Source organism: Pleurodeles waltl, chromosome 11, assembly GCF_031143425.1.
Source record: "Pleurodeles waltl isolate 20211129_DDA chromosome 11, aPleWal1.hap1.20221129, whole genome shotgun sequence".
Taxonomy (NCBI): domain Eukaryota; kingdom Metazoa; phylum Chordata; class Amphibia; order Caudata; family Salamandridae; genus Pleurodeles; species Pleurodeles waltl.
The window spans coordinates 205,627,068-205,648,877 of record NC_090450.1 but is presented as its reverse complement, the minus strand read 5'-3'; the positions used below and the strand labels follow the sequence as shown (position 1 = coordinate 205,648,877).

At 43.6% G+C, this 21,810-nt stretch overlaps 1 protein-coding gene across 13 annotated transcripts in view; it reads left to right on the top strand.

Moving 5' to 3' along the window:
• The window catches only part of TRIP12 (thyroid hormone receptor interactor 12), a 1,145,873-nt gene that overhangs the window by 200,589 nt on the left and 923,474 nt on the right, over positions 1-21,810 (top strand). For all 13 annotated transcript variants that reach the window (XM_069213427.1, XM_069213421.1, XM_069213434.1 and 10 more), the window contains 2 exons: positions 13,283-13,378; positions 19,092-19,240. In XM_069213427.1, coding sequence (XP_069069528.1) covers positions 13,283-13,378; positions 19,092-19,240 — 245 coding nt within the window. The remainder of the gene's footprint in view (positions 1-13,282; positions 13,379-19,091; positions 19,241-21,810) is intronic.

Sequence of the window (21,810 nt, the reverse complement as noted above, 5' to 3'; positions counted from 1 at the left end):
AGGCTCCCCCTGACTGCGACTGCCTGCTTCAGAGAACCTGACGCCTGGTAAAGACACTGCGCCCGCAGCCCGCAGGACCTGAAGGATCCAACCACCAGTGCAGAAGCGACCCCTAGGTGGCCCTCTCCCTTGCCCAGGTGGTGGCTACCCCGAGGAGCCCCTCCCCGTGGCTCAGAGTATTAGAAGTTGTTTTTCTTTGAAGGTTTTTGAGTCACGGGATCGAGTGCGCCTCTTCCGCTCAGTCATACTGTGCATGGGCTGTGAGTCCTTTGCTAGATTGCTCTCTTTCCGTCATCTGGTTCGGGTGTGTTTCCTGTTGCTCTGGGACATCTCGGTTCAGTATCTTCTGAACTTTCTTCTATCTTTCTATAAAGTTGGTATAGTTTAGATTGCGTAGTCTATCTGATTGCTGTCGTCGTGGTCAGTTTCACGCCCTTAGGGTCGACCTTGCCCTTTTTTGGGCCTGCTTCAACACATCGTATTCGAACAATGATGGAACGTACTCTGTTTTGGTTCTGTCCTCGGTGTCACACAAAACTTCCCTACATCGATCAGTATGTGGTGTGCAGTCTGTGTCTGTCCCTAGAACACAGAAGAGACCTGCGACGCTTGCAGATCGTTTCAATCCAAGAAGACTCTTCATTACCGAAGACCGAGTCAAATAGAGATGGCCTCCAAGTCGTCAGCACACACATCTGGCAACTTTGGAGGAGAACACGTGCAAGAGGAAGTAAGACAGCATGTAGCCGGTTCCATTGCAGATTTGGATTGAGATTCAGATGTCGACAGCCAATCCATCCCACCAGCGCAGTACGTGAGTACACCAGCCCAGTCACAGCAAACAAAGACAATTCAAAAGACTCCTGCATCGGTCTTTGGTCCTCCACCGCCTTAATCCCATGGTCAGACTGTAAAAATGCCTTCAGATGACCAACTCTCGGATTTGGCACCGAAACAAAAGACCAAAATGCATTTGGCATATACTAAAGATCCTGCCACATCTGTTTCGGTACTGAGCCGAAAATCAGACTTTTCCAACGCGGAGCTGAAAAAAATAACAGCACTTTCAGAGCAGACATTATCTGTTTGAGTTAAGCGTTCTGTATCCAGACCTTCGGATTTGAAAGCTGCCAGTAGTAAACAATCTCCAGCTACTGAGTCATCTGAGATACAGCCTGTTTTAGAGGTTATAGATGCTAAACAGCAATAAATTAATGTACACAAGGAAACAGGAAGGCTCATAGCCTCTCCTCCTCCAACAATTGAAAGAAAACTGACTTTTCAAGAGATTTTAGACACTGGGCTTCCACCTATCAAAGTCCTTAAACAGAAGGAGAAACAAAAAGCAACACAACAAACTCCGTTTTCACCACCACATTCTCCTTCCCTTCCTCCTTCCCTTCCTCCTACCCCACCACCTTCACGTAAGTACTCAACACAGTTCCCTCCACAGGCATCATCTGCATCACCACATAGGGATGATTTAACTGATGAAGAGGTTGACCCATGGGATAAATATGACACAGATGTCATTCTCCCTAATGACCCAGATTTATGCTCAGCAAGACCATCTCTCTTCTCAAGTTATAGCCAGGGCAGCTGCGTATCATAATGTACAATTACATACAGATCCCATTGAGGATGATTTTTAGTTTAATACTTTAACATCTAATCACAAAGAGTACCAGTGTCTCCCTATGCTTCCAGTCATGCTTAGGCTTGCTGAAGACATTTTTAAAAATCCTGTGAAAGCAAGAATCATTACATCCAGGATTGATAAGAAATACAAACCTGCACCCCTCTGATCCAGTTTTTGTTAGGGCACAATTACCATCTAATTCTATAGAGGCAAGTGCAGCAAGAAAACTAGCCAATAAACAGTCTAAAGGAGATGCTCCTCCTCCAGACAAAAAGTAGAAAATTTGATGTTGGACCGCCAGACTCACCGCTCTCTGCAATAGTGGAATTACACCAACCTATCAAAGGGGTGGCCCTTTCAGGCCTCAGTGCCTCTGACCACAATATCAACAGATGCATAACTGATAAGATAGGGAGCTCATCTAACCAACCTCAAAATACAGGGGCAACAGGACTCAATTCAACAGGCTTATCACATAAACTACTTGGAAATACTAGCAGTATTCCTAGCACTCAGTTCTTCAGAAACGAATCATGCACAAGTTAGTGTTAATACAAATAGCAATATGACCCCGATGTATTAACTACAAAAACAGGTGGTGCACACTCATCTCAAATGTACCTTTTAGCACAGACAATATTGAACAGGGCAATTCACATTCAATTACTGGCAGAGTATCTTACAGGGATAAACAATCAACTAGCGGACCTCTTAAGCAGGACGGCGCAACAAGTCCACAAATGGGAAATTTCACCCACAAGTGATTAAACAATACTTCCAAATGTGGGGGATCACATAGAACCTTTCGCCACAAAAGTAATGGCAAAATGCCTAAGCTTCGCATCCAGGAACCATCACCCTCAATCCAAGGGCAATGCTCTATGGATGAACTGGCAGGAATATTTGCTCATGCTTTTCCACCTGTCCCACTAATTCCATCTCTGATTTAAATAAATAAATTAAAAAAATAAATAATGAAAAAACAAACTTCACTCACTATGATACTCTTTGCTCCCACACGGGCATGTCAGTATTGGTACACAACACTATCGTACCTGTCTGTAGTACCACATCACAAACTGCCAAACATACAAGATTTGTTTACTCAAAGAAAAGGCCAAATCAGACATCCAAACCCCAGCACACTAAGCCTGGCGATTTGGCTCCTGAAGTCATAGAGTTTGGCTATTTACAACTTCCATCTGAATGTATGGACATTCTAAGAGATGCATGCCAACCCACAACTTGACAATGCTATGTAGCTAAATGGAAGCGTTTTGTCTACTATTGTCAACCTAAAATATTGATCCACTTAAAGCTTCAGTACAGGATATCGTTGGCTATTTGCTAAACTTAAAAAAGCAAATCTGGCATATTTGTCTATTAGGATTCATTTAACAGCTATAGCTACTTACCTTCAAAATAGACAACATATTCCCCTGTTCAGGATTACTATTATAAAGGCCTTTATGGAAGGTCTTAAAAGGGTTATTCCACAGAGTTCCTCCAGCCCCAGTGTGAAAACTTAATATAGTACCCACAAGACTTACGGGGTCACCATTTGAACCCATGCATTCCTGTACTTTACAGTTTCTATTGCGGAAAGTTGCATTCTTGATAGCAATCACTTCTTTAAGAAGTTTGCGAAATGCAGGCATTCTTTCATTTCTTTCAAATCCATGAAGACAAATTCACCTTTTCATATCAGTCAGTCAGTACAATTGCAGTCGTCTTTCCACAGCCAGTGGCTGAAAGAGCTCTTCACACCCTTGATGTTAACAGAGCTCTCATGTACTTCAAAAAATGGATTAGCTAGATGGATAGTAAAGTGAATTCAAACGTTCTACCTTAAAGCTAAAAGACAATTACCAGTAACCCCTAAAGTACATTCCACTAGGAAAAAAGGAGCTTCAATGGCATTCTTAGGAAATATACCAATGACAGACATATGTTAAGCTGCCACCTGATCTACACCACACACATTTACTCAACACTACTGTGTGGATATATTATCTCACCAGTAAGCAAAAGTTGGACTGGTGCTGCTTAGAACACCTTTTTTAAACTTCTCCCACTGCTACAGGCTAGCTACCACTTATTTTGAGAGGGGACTGCTTTACAGTCGGTGCAAAGCATGTGTACCCACAGCTGCACGTCACTGATCGGAAAATGTTACCCAGTAGATCTCTGTTCGTGGCATGTAGTGCTGTAGATTCACATGCGCCCTCCCTCCCTGGAAGCCTGTGGCTGTTGTAGTAAGATATATTGTAAATGTGTTCGATGGCATGTGTAGCTGCAGATACACATGCTGTGCACATCCCGCCATCTAGTGTTGGGCTCGGAGTGTTACAAGTTGTTTTTCTTCGAAGAAGTCTTTTCGAGTCACGAGATCGAGGGACTCCTCCCCTTTCGGCTCCATTGCGCATGGGCGTCGACTCCATCTTAGATTGTTTTCTTTCCGCCATCGGGTTCGGACGTGTTCCTCTTCGCTCCGTGTTTCGGTTCGGAAAGTTAGTTAAATCTCGGAAAATTTGACGGTATTGTTTGTGTTCGGTATCGGGTTAGTTAACGCAGATCAACACCGAATTTTGAAGAGCTCCGGTGGCCCTTCGGTGTTTCGATTCCCCGGCGGGGCCTGGTCGGCCCGACCACGTGCATCTTCAAGGCTAATGAAACGGACCCCATTCCGCTTCTGCCCCGAATGCCACAACAAGTATCCTTACACAGATCAGCATCTGGTCTGTAATTTGTGTTTGTCTCCCGAACACAAAGAGGATACCTGCGACGCCTGTCGAGCGTTTCGGTCGAGAACAACGCTAAGAGACCGGAGAGCAAGAAGACTTCAAATGGTTCCGGCAGGACACCAAGACTTGGAGGAAGAAGAAACCTTCTCCATCGCAGATTCGGACCAGGCCGAAACCGAACAGACGCCGAAGACCGTGAGTAAAACACCCCTGGCCAAAACTCACAGAAAATACATTAAAGCCCAGGGGACGCCACCGCCGACAGGCCATGGCTTAACCCGAAAATTAGGTGATCGGCCATCGGCACTGAAAAAGGGAACGCAGGTGTCGAATTCATTCGACTCCGGTCGAGATACCGGCGCAGAGCAGACTCAACACAGAGACATCGGGTCTGAGCAATCTCGACATCGAGAAACCGGCGCCGAAAAAGATCGGCACCGAGATATCGGAACACCGAAAGCCAAAAAAGTGTCTTCGGAGCCGAAAAAGACAGTTGAAAAAGTTTAGATACCGAAACATCCGGCTTCGGAGCTGAAACCAAGTTCCTACATTGAGGAGCCGGGCCTGTCCTCACAAATGCAAGGACCCAAATTCGGGCAGGAGCTAGAAGCAGGGGAGCCAGATTACACACAGAGAAGGCTCCACATTCAAAAGGAGACAGGGAAAATTGGAACTCTCCCTCCAATCCGAATGAAAAGGAAACTTGCTTTCCAAGAGAAAGACACAGCCACAAGCAAAGGTGGCAAAACAAGTAACTCCGCCACCATCACCACATCGCTCACCACAACCATCACCATTGGCCACTCCACCAATGATGCAGTCTCCAACGCATACAGGGATGAGCCAAGATGATCCTGACGCATGGGATCTTTATGATGCACCTGTATCAGATAACAGTCCCGACTGCTACCCAGCAAGACCATCACCACCTGAGGACAGTACTGCTTACACACAGGTGGTGTCCAGAGCAGCCGCATTTCACAATGTCACCCTGCACGCAGAACCAATTGAAGATGACTTTTTGTTTAATACTCTGTCGTCCACACATAGTCAGTACCAGAGTCTTCCTATGTTACCGGGAATGTTGAAACACTCAAAACAAGTATTTCAAGAGCCTGTGGCAGGGCCATCACTCCAAGGGTGGATGAAAAGTACAAACCACCACCAACAGACCCTGTGTACATCACGCAGCAATTAACACCGGACTCCGTGGTAGTAGGTGCAGCTCGCAAAAGAGCGAACTCACACACCTCGGGAGATGCACCACCACCCGACATGGAAAGTCGCAAGTTCGACGCAGCGGGGAAAAGGGTTATGGCACAAGCAGCCAACCAATGGCGCATTGCCAATTCACAGGCCTTGCTATAAAGATACGATAGAGCTCATTGGGACGAAATGCAACACTTCATAGAGCATCTACCCAAAGAGTTCCAAAAGCGTGCGCAACAAGTGGTTGAAGAAGGCCAGAGTATCTCTAATAACCAGATACGGTCGGCAATGGATGCAGCAGACACAGCTGCAAGAACTGTAAATACAGCTGTCACCATACGGAGACACGCATGGCTACGCACCTCAGGATTCAAGCCAGAAATTCAACAGGCGGTGCTGAATATGGCTTTTAACGGACAGCAGTTGTTTGGGCCGGAAGTAGACACTGCTATTGAAACTTAAAAAGGACACAGATACGGCCAAGGCCATGGGCGCACTCTACTCCCCACAGGGCAGAGGCACATTTCGAAAAACACAGTTTAGAGGGGGGTTTCGGGGACAGAGCACAGAACCCTCAACCTCACAAACAAGACCCACATACCAGAGCCAGTATCAGAGGGGGAGTTTTCGGGGACAATACCGAGGGGGACAGTTCCTTAAAACTAGAGGAAAGTTCCAAAGTCCCAAGACCCCGCAAAATAAACAGTGACTTCAGTGTCCCAAATCCCCAACACATAACACCAGTGGGGGGGGGAGACTAACAGATTTTTACCAAAACTGGGAGGAAATAACAAGACACGTGGGTCCTAGCCATTATCCAACATGGTTATTGCATAGAATTCCTACAATTCCCTCCAAATGTGCCACCGAAAACACACAACATGTCCAAACAACACATGGATCTATTACAGCTGGAGGTCCAAGCGTTGTTACAAAAATATGCAATAGAACTAGTACCAAATCATCAGAAAGGAACGGGTGTTTACTCCCTGTACTTTCTCGTACCCAAAAAAGACAAAACTCTAAGACCCATCTTAGATCTCAGAACCTTAAATCTTTACATCAAATCAGATCACTTTCACATGGTGACACTGCAAGATGTGATCCCCTTGCTCAAACAACAAGACTACATGACAACATTAGACCTCAAGGATGCGTATTTCCATATACTCATACATCCTTCCCACAGAAAATACTTAAGGTTTGTAATCCAAGGGGTACATTACCAGTTCAAAGTGTTGCCATTCGGAATAACAACAGCGCCAAGAGTTTTTACAAAATGCCTTGCCGTAGTGGCAGCCCATATCAGAAGACAAATACATATGTTCCCGTATCTAGACGATTGGTTAATCAAAACCAATACGCAGGAACGGTGTTCACAACACACAAAGTACGTTATAGAAACCCTTCACAATCTAGGGTTCTCACTCAACTACAAAAAAATCTCACCTACAGCCGTGTCAGATACAACAGTACTTAGCAGCAACAATCAACACAAAAAAAGGGATTGCCACTCCAAGTCCACAAAGGGTACAGGCATTTCAAAACGTAATACAGGCCATGCACCCAAACCAAAGGTTACAGGTAAAATTAGTAATGAAACTAATAGGCATGATGTCCTCATGCATAGCCATTGTCCCAAACGCAAGATTACACATGCGGCCCTTACAACAGTGCCTAGCATCACAATGGTCACAAGCACAGGGTCAACTTCAAGATCTAGTGTTGATAGACCGCCAAACATACACCTCGCTTCAATGGTGGAATACTATAAATTTAAACGAAGGGTGGCCTTTCCAAGACCCAGTGCCTCAATACGTGATCACAACAGATGCTTCCATGGTAGGGTGGGGAGCACACCTCAACCAACACAGCATCCAAGGACAATGGGACACTCCAGAGACAGCTTCATATAAATCACTTAGAACTACTAGCAGTATTTCTAGCGTTGAAAGGATTTCAACCACTAATAACCCACAAACACATTCTTGTCAAAACAGACAACATGACAACAATGTATTATCTGAACAAACAGGGAGGGACACACTCGACACAATTGTGTCTCTTAGCTCAAAAGATATGGCATTGGGCGATTCACAACCACATTCACCTAATAGCGCAGTTCATACCAGGAATTCAAAATCAGTTAGCCGACAATCTCTCTCGGGATCACCAACAGATCCACGAATGGGAAATTCATCCCCAAATACTAAAAACTTACTTCCAAAGATGGGGAATACCGCAAATAGACCTATTTGCAACAAAAGAAAACGCAAAATACCAAAACTTCGCATCCAGGTACCCACATGCTCACTCTCAAGTCAATGTGTTGTGGATGAGTTGGTCAGGGATATTTGCATACGCTTTTCCCCCCTCTCCCACTCCTTCCGTATCTAGTAAACAAATTGAGTCGAATCAAACTCAAACTCCTACTAATAGCACCAACTTGGGCACAACAACCTTTGGACACAACACTACTAGACCTGTCAGTAGTGCCTCATATCAAACTACCAAACAGACCAGATCTGTTAACTCAACACAAGCAACAGATCAGACACCTGAATCCAGCATCGCTCAATCTAGCAATTTGGCTCCTGAGATCTTAGAATTCGGACACCTAGACCTTACACAAGAATGCATGGAGGTCATAAAACAAGCTAGGAAACCAACCACAAGACATTGCTACGCAAATAAGTGGAAAAGATTTGTTAATTACTGCCATAATAATCAAATTCAACCATTACTCGCATCTGCTAAAAACATCGTAAGCTACCTACTACACTTACAAAAGTCCAAGTTAGCTTTCTCATCCACTAAAATGCATCTGACTGCAATTTCGGCTTATCTGCAAATTACGCATTCAACTTCATTATTCAGAATCCCAGTCATAAAAGCATTTATGGAGGGTCTGAAAAGGATTATCCCACCAAGAACACCACCAGTTTCTTCGTGGAACCTCAACATAGTATTAACACGACTCATGGGTCCACCATTTGAACCCATGCACTCATGTGAGATACAGTACTTAACATGGAAAGTAGCCTTTCTAATAGCTATCACATCTCTCAGAAGAGTAAGTGAAATACAAGCATTTACCATACAAGAACCCTTTATACAAATACACAAACATAAAGTAGTTCTACGCACAAATCCAAAATTCTTACCTAAAGTCATTTCACCGTTCCACTTAAATCAAACAGTGGAACTCCCGGTGTTCTTTCCAGAACCAGATTCTGTAGCTGAGAGAGCATTACATACATTAGACATCAAAAGGGCACTAATGTACTACATTGATAGAACCAAACAAATTCGCAAAACAAAACAATTGGTTGTTGCTTTCCAAAAACCTCATACAGGGAATCCAATATCCAAACAAGGCATTGGCAGATGGATAGTTAAATGTATTCAAACCTGTTATATAAAAGCAAAAAGAGAACTGCCTATTACACCAAAGGCACACTCCACTAGAAAGAAAGGTGCCACCATGGCTTTTCTAGGAAACATACCAATGACTGACATCTGTAAGGCAGCCACATGGTCTACGCCTCATACATTCACCAAACATTCCTGCGTGGATGTGTTAACACAACAAGCCACAGTAGGACAAGCAGTATTAAGAACATTATTTCAAACAACTTCAACCCCTACAGGCTAAACCACCGCTTTTAGGGAGATAACTGCTTACTAGTCTATGCACAGCATGTGTATCTGCAGCTACTCATGCCATCGAACGGAAAATGTCACTTACCCAGTGTACATCTGTTCGTGGCATTAGACGCTGCAGATTCACATGCGCCCTCCCACCTCCCCGGGAGCCTGTAGCCGTTCGAAGTTGACAAAAAATTTAACTTGTACATTTGTAAATCTGTAAATATATCACTTTTAGTCACATTATGTACATACATACTTACTCCATTGCATGGGCACTATTACTATATACACAACTCCTACCTCACCCTCTGCGGGGAAAACCATCTAAGATGAAGTCGACGCCCATGCGCAATGGAGCCGAAAGGGGAGGAGTCCCTCGATCTTGTGACTCGAAAAGATTTCTTCGAAGAAAAACAACTTGTAACACTCCGAGCCCAACACTAGATGGCGCGATGTGCACAGCATGTGAATCTGCAGCGTCTCATGCCACGAACAGATGTACATTGGGTAAGTGACATTTTCCATATACATTGCATGGACATCTCACTTCTTTACTATCTATGTACATATACATTTACACACTCTTTACTTCATCCTCCTGCGGGAAAACAATCTTAACAAAGGGCTCGATGCCCATGTGCAGTATTACCAAGAGGAGGAGTCACTCGATCCTGTGACGCTGTTTTGCTTTCACTAATGACTGAGCTGAATACAATCTCTGGAATGCACTTCTTAGTTTAAAGAAGACATTTATTATTACTTCACCACTAGGTTCCTGAGAGAGGAGATTAGTAGGTTGGAGACACACGTTTAAAAATAGTCACAGGAATTAAAGCAAAATATATCAGTGATTCTCAATTGCAATGTACACAGCAAATATATGTGATTATATTATAGCATAACTTCAAAGCAAAGAATAAAAGTCAAAATTCATCACCATAGGGCCTATCACTGCTCGTCATATTTCTCATGCCAACAAGTTGATGACTCCTGTTCAACTGCGAGAAAGATTTTCCACTCTTACGGGACAGGTCAGGCAGCTGACTTCCACTCCTGAATGAAGTATCGGAAAATTCCCCTCACTGCTGCCCAGGGACACCTTTTGTAGATTGAATAATGAAAAAGCCTGCTGACAGGCCCTTCCTCTAATAGTCAAAACATGCTGGCAACTGTAGGTTAGAGTTGGAAGAAACAAGCGTTGAAAGTTGGCCAAGTTTTCAAGGCTGTCTTTCCCAAGGCTGCACTAGAGAAAAACACAAAATATGCGCTTCTTGATCATGCTAGTTTTTGGTGAGAGAAAATACGAAAAACACAAGCTTGGTTTACCATGTGGAAAAACACAGTTCATCTGCAATGTCTCAACTGCAATGTCTAACTCCACGTTAAAGCCAATAGGCAGCTAAACTGAATACAAAATGTAATGTGCTACTGGTGAACATTGAACAACTAATATGCACAGTAGTGAAACACAAAGTCAGTAGTCAAACATAATTATTTTCAATACAGACTCGAAAACTTTCTTTGTGTACAAACAGTTTGTAACACTCTGAGCCCAACAGTAGATGGGGGACTTATGCAAAGCATGTGAATCTACCACACCACAAGCTGCCAAACAGACCAGGCCTGTTGACTCAAAGAAAGGGTCAAATCAGACCTCCAAATCCCAGCATACCCAACCTGGCGATTTTGCTCCTGAGTTCATAGTTTGGCTATTTACAACTTCCATCTGAGTGCATGGATATTATGAAAGAAGCGCACAAACCCACAACTAGACAGTGTAATGCAGCTAAATGGAAACACTTTGTATACTATAGTCAGCCAAAACATATTGATCCACGGAAGGCGTCAGTACAATATATTGTTTACTTGCTTCATTTACAAAAAGCAAACTTGGCATATTCATCTATTAAAATTAATCTAACAGCTATAGCTGCTTATCTTCAAAACAGACCGCAAACCTCATTGTTTAGGGTTCCTGTTATTAAAACCTTTATGGAAGGCCTTAAAAACATTATTCCACCTAGGGTGCGTCCAGCACCTAGGTGGAACCGTATTATTTTACTTGCAAGACGTATGGGACCGCCATCTGAACCCATGCATTCTTATAATCAACAGTTTTTATCATGGAAGATAGCTTTCTTAGTAGCTATTACTTCATTAAGAAGAGTTAGTGAAATTCAAGCGTTCACTTTAGAACCTTTCTTTCAAATTCATAAACATAAATTAGTTTTAAGAGCAAATCCTAAGTTCTTAGCAAAGATGGTTTCACATTTTCATATCAACCAGTAGAATCGCCAGTCTTCTTTCCACAGCCAGATTCAGTTGCTGAAAGGACTCTTCATACCCTTGATGTTAAGAGTTCTTATGTATTCTATTGACAGAACAAAGAAGGTTTAGGAAAACAAAACAACTATTTGTAGCTTTTTCACAACCTCACAAAGTTAATTCTATTTCTAAAAATGGATTAGCCAGATGTACAGTAAAGTGCATTCAAACTTGCTACCTTTAAGCTAAAAGACAGTTATCAGTTACTGCCACGTGGTCTACACCACGCACATTTACCAAACGTTACTGTGTGGATGTCTTATCTCACCAACAAGCAAATGTTGGAAAGGCAAAGTACTCAAATGTTGGACTGTACTCAAAACACTATTATAACTACAGCTCCTGCAAACTAGCCACAGCTGATTTAAGAGAGGACTGCGTTAGTCTATGCACAGCATGTTTATCTACACATACATATGCTGTTGAAAGGAAAATGTTACTTACCTAGTAGACATCTGTTCGTGGCATGTAGTGCTGTACATTAACATGCGCCCACCCTTCTCCCTGGAAGTCTGTAGCCGGTGTTGTATAATATGTTGTAAATAGTATTTTACATTGCATGGTCGTCTTCTTTTCTTTATTATATATAAGCAATTATACACTCTTTACTTCACCCTCCTGCGGGAAATCAATCTAATAAAGGATTAGATGCCTATGCGCAGTATTACCTAGAGGAGGAGTCACTCTATCTCGTGACTCAGACATGCTTTGAAGAAAAACAACTTGCAATACTCCGAGCCCAACACTAGATGGTGGACTTATGCACAGCATGTGAATCTACAGCACTACATGACACAAACAGATGTCTACTGGGTAAGTAACATTTTCCAGAGATATATATCTCACCAGTGCCATACAGCTCATTGTGTAAGAGCATAATGCCCACAGTCAGGTAAGCCATTGGAAAAGAAGCTCCTACTGAATGTCCCTGAATGTAAGCATGTATACTGTGTGTATTAAAGTCAAATGATCCTGGCTAATGCCAGTTTAAAAGCGCCAAGTCACATGTTTCCATTTAAGCATGCTAAGCCTTGAATTGCCTCCCCCTTTTTTATCCATTTGTTCTTGGAGGCACTTCAGCTCTAGAGATGGCAAAATCTGAGTTATTTTTTTCTCCCACCTTTCAACATCATGCTTCATGAGATATATATATATTTTTTTTTTGTATGCATAGCTCCCAATATGTTATAAAAATAGGGTTGGCTGTCAACTTTAAAATGTTGCTCTATGTTGGTCTTTTAGAGTAAGTAGTTGCAGGCTCCTAAATTATCAACATGTGTATCCGAACAGAACCTTTATAACAAGATAATGAATGTATTACACTACCCAGTGCTAACTTAGTTTCCTTCTTTGATGTCAGGTGCTGGGATTGCAGTGAAACTGCACATAAATGCAATTTGTCGCAAAACATATAGTGTCTTGGACCTGTTCAGCATACCTGACTAAAATACAAACTAAGTATGCACCATGACAGGATTTCTCTTTCCATTTCTTCAACCCTGTCCCTCAAGCCGCTCTGTGCCTCCATGCATCCCCACACGTTTTTTCCCCACAGTTACAAAATCTCTGAAAATTAGTTCAATCATTCTCAGTATGTAGTTTGTATTTTCTTAAGGTAATTAGGATTAAAGACAACATGGGTAAAAATCTTACTTTTTGTATGAACTTGAAGGTTTAACATAAATGCATGTATTTTTTCTATATATTTTTGCAGCACTGTTAGAGGCCAGAGGTCTTCCTCCTCACCTTTTTGGCCCACTTGGTCCAAGGATGTCTCAGCTTTTCCACAGAACAATTGGAAGTGGAGCAAGTAAGTAACACAAACTCAGTTTGTTGTTCTAATATCTTTTGAGTCAGTGGCATTTTGGTATTCTTTTTGGTAGTGGGGAGTGGGAATTAATGACATTTCGGTAATTATCCTTGTGCTTGGAACCTTGGTGTAGTCTTAAAAGGTGATGTTGATTGAATACATCTTCTGAAACAATTGCATATAGTTCTCCTTGCATATAGATATTGAGGGGAGTCTGTCATTTGATTATATGATTTGTAGGACTTATGCCAAAGGTGAGGTTTTTTACTAATCTGTCAAATGAGCTGTGTAGGAAGTTGGCTCTGTATGCACTATTTCAAAGTAAGGAATAGTATGCACAGAGTCCAAGGGTTCCCCTTAGAGGTAAGATAGTGACAAAAAGAGATAATACTAATGCTCTATTTTGTGGTAGTGTGGTCGAGCAGTAGGCTTATCAAAGGAGTAGTATTAAGCATTTGTTGTACGTACACAAGCAATAAATGAGGAACACACACTCAGAGACAATTCCAGGCCAATAGGTTTTTGTATAGAAAAATATATTTTCTTAGTTTATTTTAAGAACCACAGGTTCAAATTTTACATGTAATACTTCAAATGAAAGGTATTGCAGGTAGGTACTTTAGGAACTTTGAATAATCAAAATAGCATACACAGTTTTCAAGTAAATCACATATAGCTATTTTAAAACTAGACACTTAGTGCAATTTTCAACAGTTCCTGGGGGGAGTAAGAGTTAGTTTTTGCAGGTAAGTAAACCACCTACGGGGTTCAAGTTTGGGTCCAAGGTAGCCCACCGTTGGGCGTTCAGAGCAACCCCAAAGTTACCACACCAGCAGCTCAGGGCCAGTCAGGTGCAGAGGTCAAAGTGGTGCCCAAAACACATAGGCTTCAATGGAGAAGGGGGTGCCCCGGTTCCAGTCTGCCAGCAGGTAAGTACTTTAGGAACTTTGAATAATCACAGTAGCATATATACTTTTCAAATAAAACACATATAGCTATTTTAAAACTAGACACTTAGTGCAATTTTCACAGTTCCTAGGGGAGGTAAGTAATGGTTAGTTCTTGCAGGTAAGTAAACCACCTACGGGGTTCAAGTTTGGGTCCAAGGTAGCCCACCGTAGGGGGTTCAGAGCAACCCCAAAGTTACCACACCAGCAGCTCAGGGCCGGTCAGGTGCAGAGTTCAAAGTGGGGCCCAAAACACATAGGCTTCAATGGAGAAGGGGGTGCCCCGGTTCCAGTCTGCCAGCAGGTAAGTACCTGCGTCTTCGGAGGGCAGACCAGGGGGGTTTTGTAGGGCACCGGGGGGGACACAAGTTAGCACAGAAAGTACACCCCCAGCAGCACAGGGGCGGCCGGGTGCAGTGTGCAAACACACGTCGGGTTTTCAATTGGAATCAATGGGAGACCAAGGGGTCTCTTCAGCGATGCAGGCAAGGGGGGGGCTCCTCGGGGTAGCCACCACCTGGGCAAGGGAGAGGGCCTCCTGGGGGTCACTCTTGCACTTTAGTTCGGATCCTTCAGGTCCTGGGGGCTGCGGGTGCAGAGTCTTTACCAGGCGTCGGGATCTGAGGAGCAGGCAGTCGCGGTCAGGGGGAGCCTCGGGATTCCCTCTGCTGGTGTCGCTGTGGGGTCTCAGGGGGGGCAACTCTGGCTACTCACGGTCTCGCAGTCGCCGGGGAGTCCTCCCTGAAGTGATTGTTCTCCACAAGTCGAGCCGGGGGTGTCGGTGCAGAGTGTCAAGTCTCACGCTTCCGGCGGGAAACACGAGTTGTTTCAAAGTTGCTTCTTTGTTGCAAAGTTGTAGTCTTGGGTGAACAGGGCCGCTGTTCTTGGGAGTTTCTTGGTCCTTCTAGAGCAGGGCAGTCCTCTGAGGATTCAGAGGTCGCTGGTCCTGGGGAAAGCGTCGCTGGAGCAGTTTCTTCAGAAGGGGGGAGACAGGCCGGTAGAGCTGGGGCCAAAGCAGTTGGTGTCTCCGTCTTCTCTGCAGGGTTTTTCAGCTCAGCAGTCCTCTTCTTCTTAGGTTGCAGGAATCTGAGTTCCTAGGTTCTGGGGAGCCCCTAAATACTGAATTTAGGGGTGTGTTTAGGTCTGGGAGGGCAGAAGCCAATGGCTACTGTCCTTGAGGGTGGCTACACCGTCCTTGTGCCTCCTCCCTGAGGGGAGGGGGGCACATCCCTAATCCTATTGGGGGAATCCTCCATCTGCAAGATGGAGGATTTCTAAAAGTCAGAGTCACCTCAGCTCAGGACACCTTAGGGGCTGTCCTGACTGACCAGTGACTCCTCCTTGTTTTTCTCATTATCTCTCCTGGACTTGCCGCCAAAAGTGGGGGCTGTGTCTAGGGGGCGGGCATCTCCACTAGCTGGAGTGCCCTGGGGCATTGTAACACGAAGCTTGAGCCTTTGAAGCACACTGCTAGGTGTTACAGTTCCTGCAGGGGGGAGGTGTGAAGCGCCTCCACCCAGAGCAGGCTTTGTTTCTGTCCTCAGAGAGCACAAAGGCTCTCACCGCATAGGGTCAGAAACTCGTCTCTCAGCAGCAGGCTGGCACAGACCAGTCAGTCCTGCACTGAACAATTGGGTAAAATACAGGGGGCATCTCTAAGATGCCCTCTGTGTGCATTGTTTAATAAATCCAACACTGGCATCAGTGTGGGTTTATTATTCTGAGAAGTTTGATACCAAACTTCCCAGTATTCAGTGTAGCCATTATGGAGCTGTGGAGTTCGTTTTTGACAGACTCCCAGACCATATACTCTTATGGCTACCCTGCACTTACAATTTCTTAAGGTTTTGCTTAGACTCTGTAGGGCATAGTGCTCATGCACCTATGCCCTCACCTATGGTATAGTGCACCCTGCCGTAGGGCTGTAAGGCCTGCTAGAGGGGAGACTTACCTATGCCACAGGCAGTGTGAGGTTGGCATGGCACCCTGAGGGGAGTGCCATATCGACTTAGTCATTTTCTCCCCACCAGTACACACAAGCTGGCAAGCAGTGTGTCTGTGCTGAGTGAGGGGTCCCTAGGGTGGCATAAGACATGCTGCAGCCCTTAGAGACCTTCCCTGGCATCAGGGCCCTTGGTACCAGGGGTACCAGTTACAAGGGACTTACCTAGGTGCCAGGGTTGTGCCAATTGTGGAAACAATGGTACATTTTAGGTGAAAGAACACTGGTGCTGGGGCCTGGTTAGCAGGGTCCCAGCACACTTCTCAGTCAAGTCAGCATCAGTATCAGGCAAAAAGTGGGGGGTAACTGCAACAGGGAGCTATTTCTTTACAAGTTATTTGTCTGCTGAAAATTAGAACCATGCCTCTGTTGACTCAGACAGGGTGTGAATATGGTGTAAATAATCACATGTTGTGCATGTTATGCCATCTCATGTACTGTGTTTTGAAACTGAGACTTATTTTTGCTTTTCCTACACTTCTGTATGGGTTTTCAAATCGGATATGTCTGGAGTGACTGTTGCCAAATAGAAACACTCAGTGTATTGACAAACTCGGGCTACAGATTGGGTCATTGGGTTTTGATTAATATGAACAGTGGCTTCCATCCCTGTGTGGTGGGTATAGTCGGCAGAGAATAGCTATGAAGAGACATTCTCAAATCCATATATTTCGATGCAACTATCAGTTCACTGCAGGGAGCAACATAAGTTATGAGTGACTCCATTAAGCTCTAAATTACGAACCTCAAATATATTTAGTTTTATAAGGCGAATGAAAACATGCAGATCAGTTTGTCATACATACATTTTGTCTTTGTTGCAAGTTTGCAGTTATGGACTATAGACCCTTTCACTTCCATGCTAAATCAATCCATTATCCACTACTGTTTCTATCTGGATGTTGCACAACTTCATATGAAAATATTCTCTCCACAAGATATCAAACAGGTACCATGTACCACCACTTGAAGCTAATCTCTGTCAAATAGAATGTCTGCTCATCTCTCCTACTACATCAGCTACACTGGAAGAACCAGATCATAAAAGCAGCAATCAGAACATTGTAGTCCCTAGACTTTAACTTGGACGAAGACTAAATATTTGTTCTTTTCGTAAAGGTTTTTGCTGACGTTTTCCTCAATCAAACCAATAAGACAGCATGAATGCACATCTTAGACAGCCCTTTCGTCTGACCTAAGTGTACTTGCAACCATACAAATGCATGCAGTTGATGTCTTGTAAAGCAGGTAGGGTGTTCATTAACATTTTTTTATGTGAAATCTAAAGACTCTCCAGGCCTGTCCAGCATATCTGTTCAGCAGGCCAGATCACTCATTTGGGATTTGTGTGGACATTGACATTAAAATTTCGTCAGCCAATATCTGTTCCTCCTTGTCTCTCCACTAGTGATTGAACACTTGGGCCATTGTTCTGCATCCAGCTTGTGGCTAGGCTCCTCTTAGGCAGCAATAACCGCAGTTTTCTCATATGGTAATACATGTTTTTTTTTTTTGGGGGGGGGGGGGGTAATATTAAATACCTCTAACAGTATCACATTCTCCTCTATCCTTTGTAGTTGTGCAACTTCTTTGTTCCAGAACATCTAGATGATCCTACACGAGCATCGTTGGCTGCTTTCTAGTACTGTGTAATATATTCTGTGTAGTACAGTACAAGAAAGATGGGGCTGATGCAGGTACTTAAATTGCCTACATCTGAATCTAGCATTACTCAACACTTATCCTTTATACTTCATCATCCTACCCCAGTTGCGTTCTGACAGCTGTTTTCTGCGGTTTGTATCCCTCTTGCTTTTGGCAGTAAGCTTCATCCCGATATTCCCTGACTACTCATCACCTAGGACTCAGTAGGGTCCCGATGATATTTTGGTGTTGTATCATTTTCCTGCAATAAAAGATCTTTCATGCAGCACATTTAGCCTTGTTGTGGTCTCTTGGTAAGTACTGTTAGACTTGAGCTCCACAGGGAAATTTGGAATTACATCTGGGACAGAACATAAAGGCTGTTTTTTCTGTGATGGAAAAAAAATCTGTCTCTGTTCTAGTGCAACTAGTCAGTCACTGCATAGTGCAAAGCAAAAGCATGTTTTTGAAGAAAAGGAACTTGTAATATTAAGAGTTCAACAGTAGTTGGTAGGGAAGTGCACAGCATGTGAATCTACAAAACCTACCAGCTCAAATAGAGTGCTACAGCTAAGTAGCTAATTCCTTGCATTCAAGACATGAAGGATATTCAGCATTTTATTGAAACTGACCTAACCACTTCAGGTAACGTTTGACATCACTTTCGAGTTGTGCGCAGATTAGGAGAGCTACTATAAGTGTCCTGATCAACTTCCCTACTCAAAAAAAATGATAAAGATCAGTTTGGTCTGCTATGGTACGTTCATGACAGTCCCCTATTTATACAGAAACCAGAATGGATACTAAGATGTGGTAGACAATACTTAGGAATTTCCGTTAAACAGTCCTGAACTGCTGACACTGAACAAAGGAGTGTTTGCATTTGCATAGGATGAACCCAAAAACACGCCTAAAGGTTGTGAAGTTGATTGAGGCTTTGTGGGTCAAAAGTAGACTTCCATATACATGATATATACATATGGGGCAATCCATCACATGGTTCTCACCATGACCCAAACACAACCTCAAACTAGTGTTCTGGATTTATCGCAACTACAGAGACCAAGACTGCTAAGACTAGTTTCTGTTTATTTTTAAGTGTATTTTTCCTTTTGTTCAGGTTCAAAAGCACAACAGCTTTTACAGGGACTCCAAGCAACTGATGAAAGTCAGCAGCTTCAAGCTGTTATTGAGATGTGTCAGTTGCTGGTCATGGGCAACGAAGAAACATTGGGAGGATTTCCAGTCAAGAGTGTTGTTCCAGCTTTGGTTAGTATTTAAAATACATTTGTGATGTGCAATTAGTTTGCAGAGATCAGCAAAGTGTCTACAATCTAAAAAAATGTTTCCTCATGAAATGTGCAATTTGGTTTTTACTCAATGAATACATAATTTGTACTTTGTTTTATATTGGTTTTTAATTGCATTTGAGGACAGACAGCAACGTTTAGATTCTGAAGAATCTGTATGTTTGTGTTGTAATAAATGTTGTGTTTGATGGATACTTCCATGCACTGTTTCCTCACTTTTTGAATTCTCCCAGGTCCCAGATTGCATCTGGAAAATCTTCAATAGCTCCTATGTGCTGGTAGGTGGATAAGAAAGGGTTCCAATAAGCACAAGATACACACACAGGACTCCTTGATTTCTAGATGCTGTCATTAGAGGGGAGTTAATGTAGCCTGCATGCACAGTGCCAGTGCTGGCCTCTTCCTCAGCTGCTCTCCAGATCCTGGAAATGATGCTCTCCCGAGTTCTGTGGGCTGTTTTGGGAACCACAGCATATTGCTGCACTCGGAGAGGCCTTGCTGTAAATATTCAGTATTGCATGTAGTTTGCTTTCTTGGCTTCCTCAAGCCTGCGGACCACCTTTTCAGTAGGTCAGAGAGTCGTTCCCTGGTAGAGGCTATTTCCACTTTGGGTCTGCCCTAGTTTGCCCTGGACCATGTCTCTACTCGTCTGACAAAGGCCTTGCTGATTGTCGTCCCTCCAGTGCTGTCATGTACTGTACTTAGCTTACCAGTGGCAGTCACAGAGTACAGTCAGTTGGCAGAAAGAATCTTCCATATTTTGTGAAACGCTATTATTAAAGTTCATGCTTTTTGTCAAGGATGAATCCCCAGTTTTTTCACTTTTTTAAAATCTCGCTTTTTGTCCCTCATCAGATCGAATTCCAATGCAATTAAAATGCTCCACTTCACCCCACATGCAGAAGGTTCATATGACCTATTTTCCATACATTATATTGATGAAGGGCTTCATCATGATTTACAGAAAACCAGTGGTTTTGATGCATCTCCTGAATCAGCTCTTGTTTCTCCACACACTCTTCCTACTGAGAATAGTCCATCATTTGCAAAACCTCAGAGGTGTTGAAACTCCCTATTCCGTCAAAAGCCTCCAAAAACTCTTTGCTTACAGAAATCCTCCAGCCTGGCCCCTCCACTTATTTGGAGCATCTTAACATTCACTGAGCTATTAGTAGATTCTATCTTGGTACCTCGTGTGGATGCATTTCCAAGATGGACAGGATGTGGTATAGCAAATCTACAAGCAGACCTGAATGTGCTCCCAAAGTACCTTTGAGAGGTGTCATGAATTTCTTCATGGAAGTATGAGCTCTTAAGCTAAACTGCCATCTACAGTACATCCAGCACTGGCGTGCCTGTCAGACAACAGCTGCAGACCTCTCAGGATTTAACAGTGGTGGATTATGTACACTGGTCTGACATGTCAGGCCATTCTGTTCTCCCCTACCAGTGGCCATAGTGGTAATCGTCATCTCTATGCTAGTGAGGTCCCCTTAATGAAGTGGAAATCCAAGGACTCCAGTACTCTTTGGTGCGGCATTACCCATACGTTTTCTGAACCAGTGTGTCACATGTTTGGCCCATAAAACGTTTCTACCATCAGTCACAGGCAGTTTGAATCAGGTGGCCATTGGCCTTATGACTACCATGTAGTATTGCAACAAGTGTGGCAGCATAGATTCACTTGCTCTCTCCCGTAAGGCCATGTGGTTGTGATACTGGCTACTTCTTAGTGGGATCTCGCTGTCTGTGAACCATAAAATGTTCCCTCAGCATCAGAATAGAGAAGCTCAGCAGGCTCTATTTTGCCGATCATGATTGACACCAAGACCCAGAGGTAAAGAAATCTTCTCCCACTGTGGTCTGCCTATGGTGTATCCTTCTGCCATTTTTATGGGCGAGCACAAAGTGCTCTGTCCATTCTGTAATCTGCCTTTGGGATTGAAACCACGCCCATGCCACGTCGGTCACTTAAATTGTTTCGTGGGTTTGCCTTTAAAAATCCGCTTGCTTTCATTTGTGAAAGGCATGCATACGTCATGCCTTTTCCGTTGTTTAGCCCACCTACACAGCACTGGTAAAGTACCAAAAACGTACGAGGCTCGATGCCTGGACTGCTTGATCTGTTTATTTTCCACTCAGCACGATCGCGCTGCATTTTACATAGCGCAACAGTGCTGTTTTTTTTTTTTTTTTTTTGCTTTACAACGCTAATAGCTCTAACTCGAACAAATGCGAGACCCTTGCATTGAAAATGCTTGTTGAAAGACTTTCGCGCATTTTGCACCCTTAAGTTCCCTCCTTGAGAATTCCTGGGGATGTTCCACCTTCAGCGTAACTTGGACATTATGTATTCTTGCCCGCTGCTTCCTCTAATCCCACTTGGTCTGATGAAAGTGAAACGGGACCAATTTCAGCTTATTCTGTTAGCCCCAGGTTACGCTCAAAGAGTCTGGTACTCCTTAGCGATCACCCTGAGCATCTGCCCTCTGCTTGCACTTCTGTTTCAGTAGAACTTTTTTTGCCATT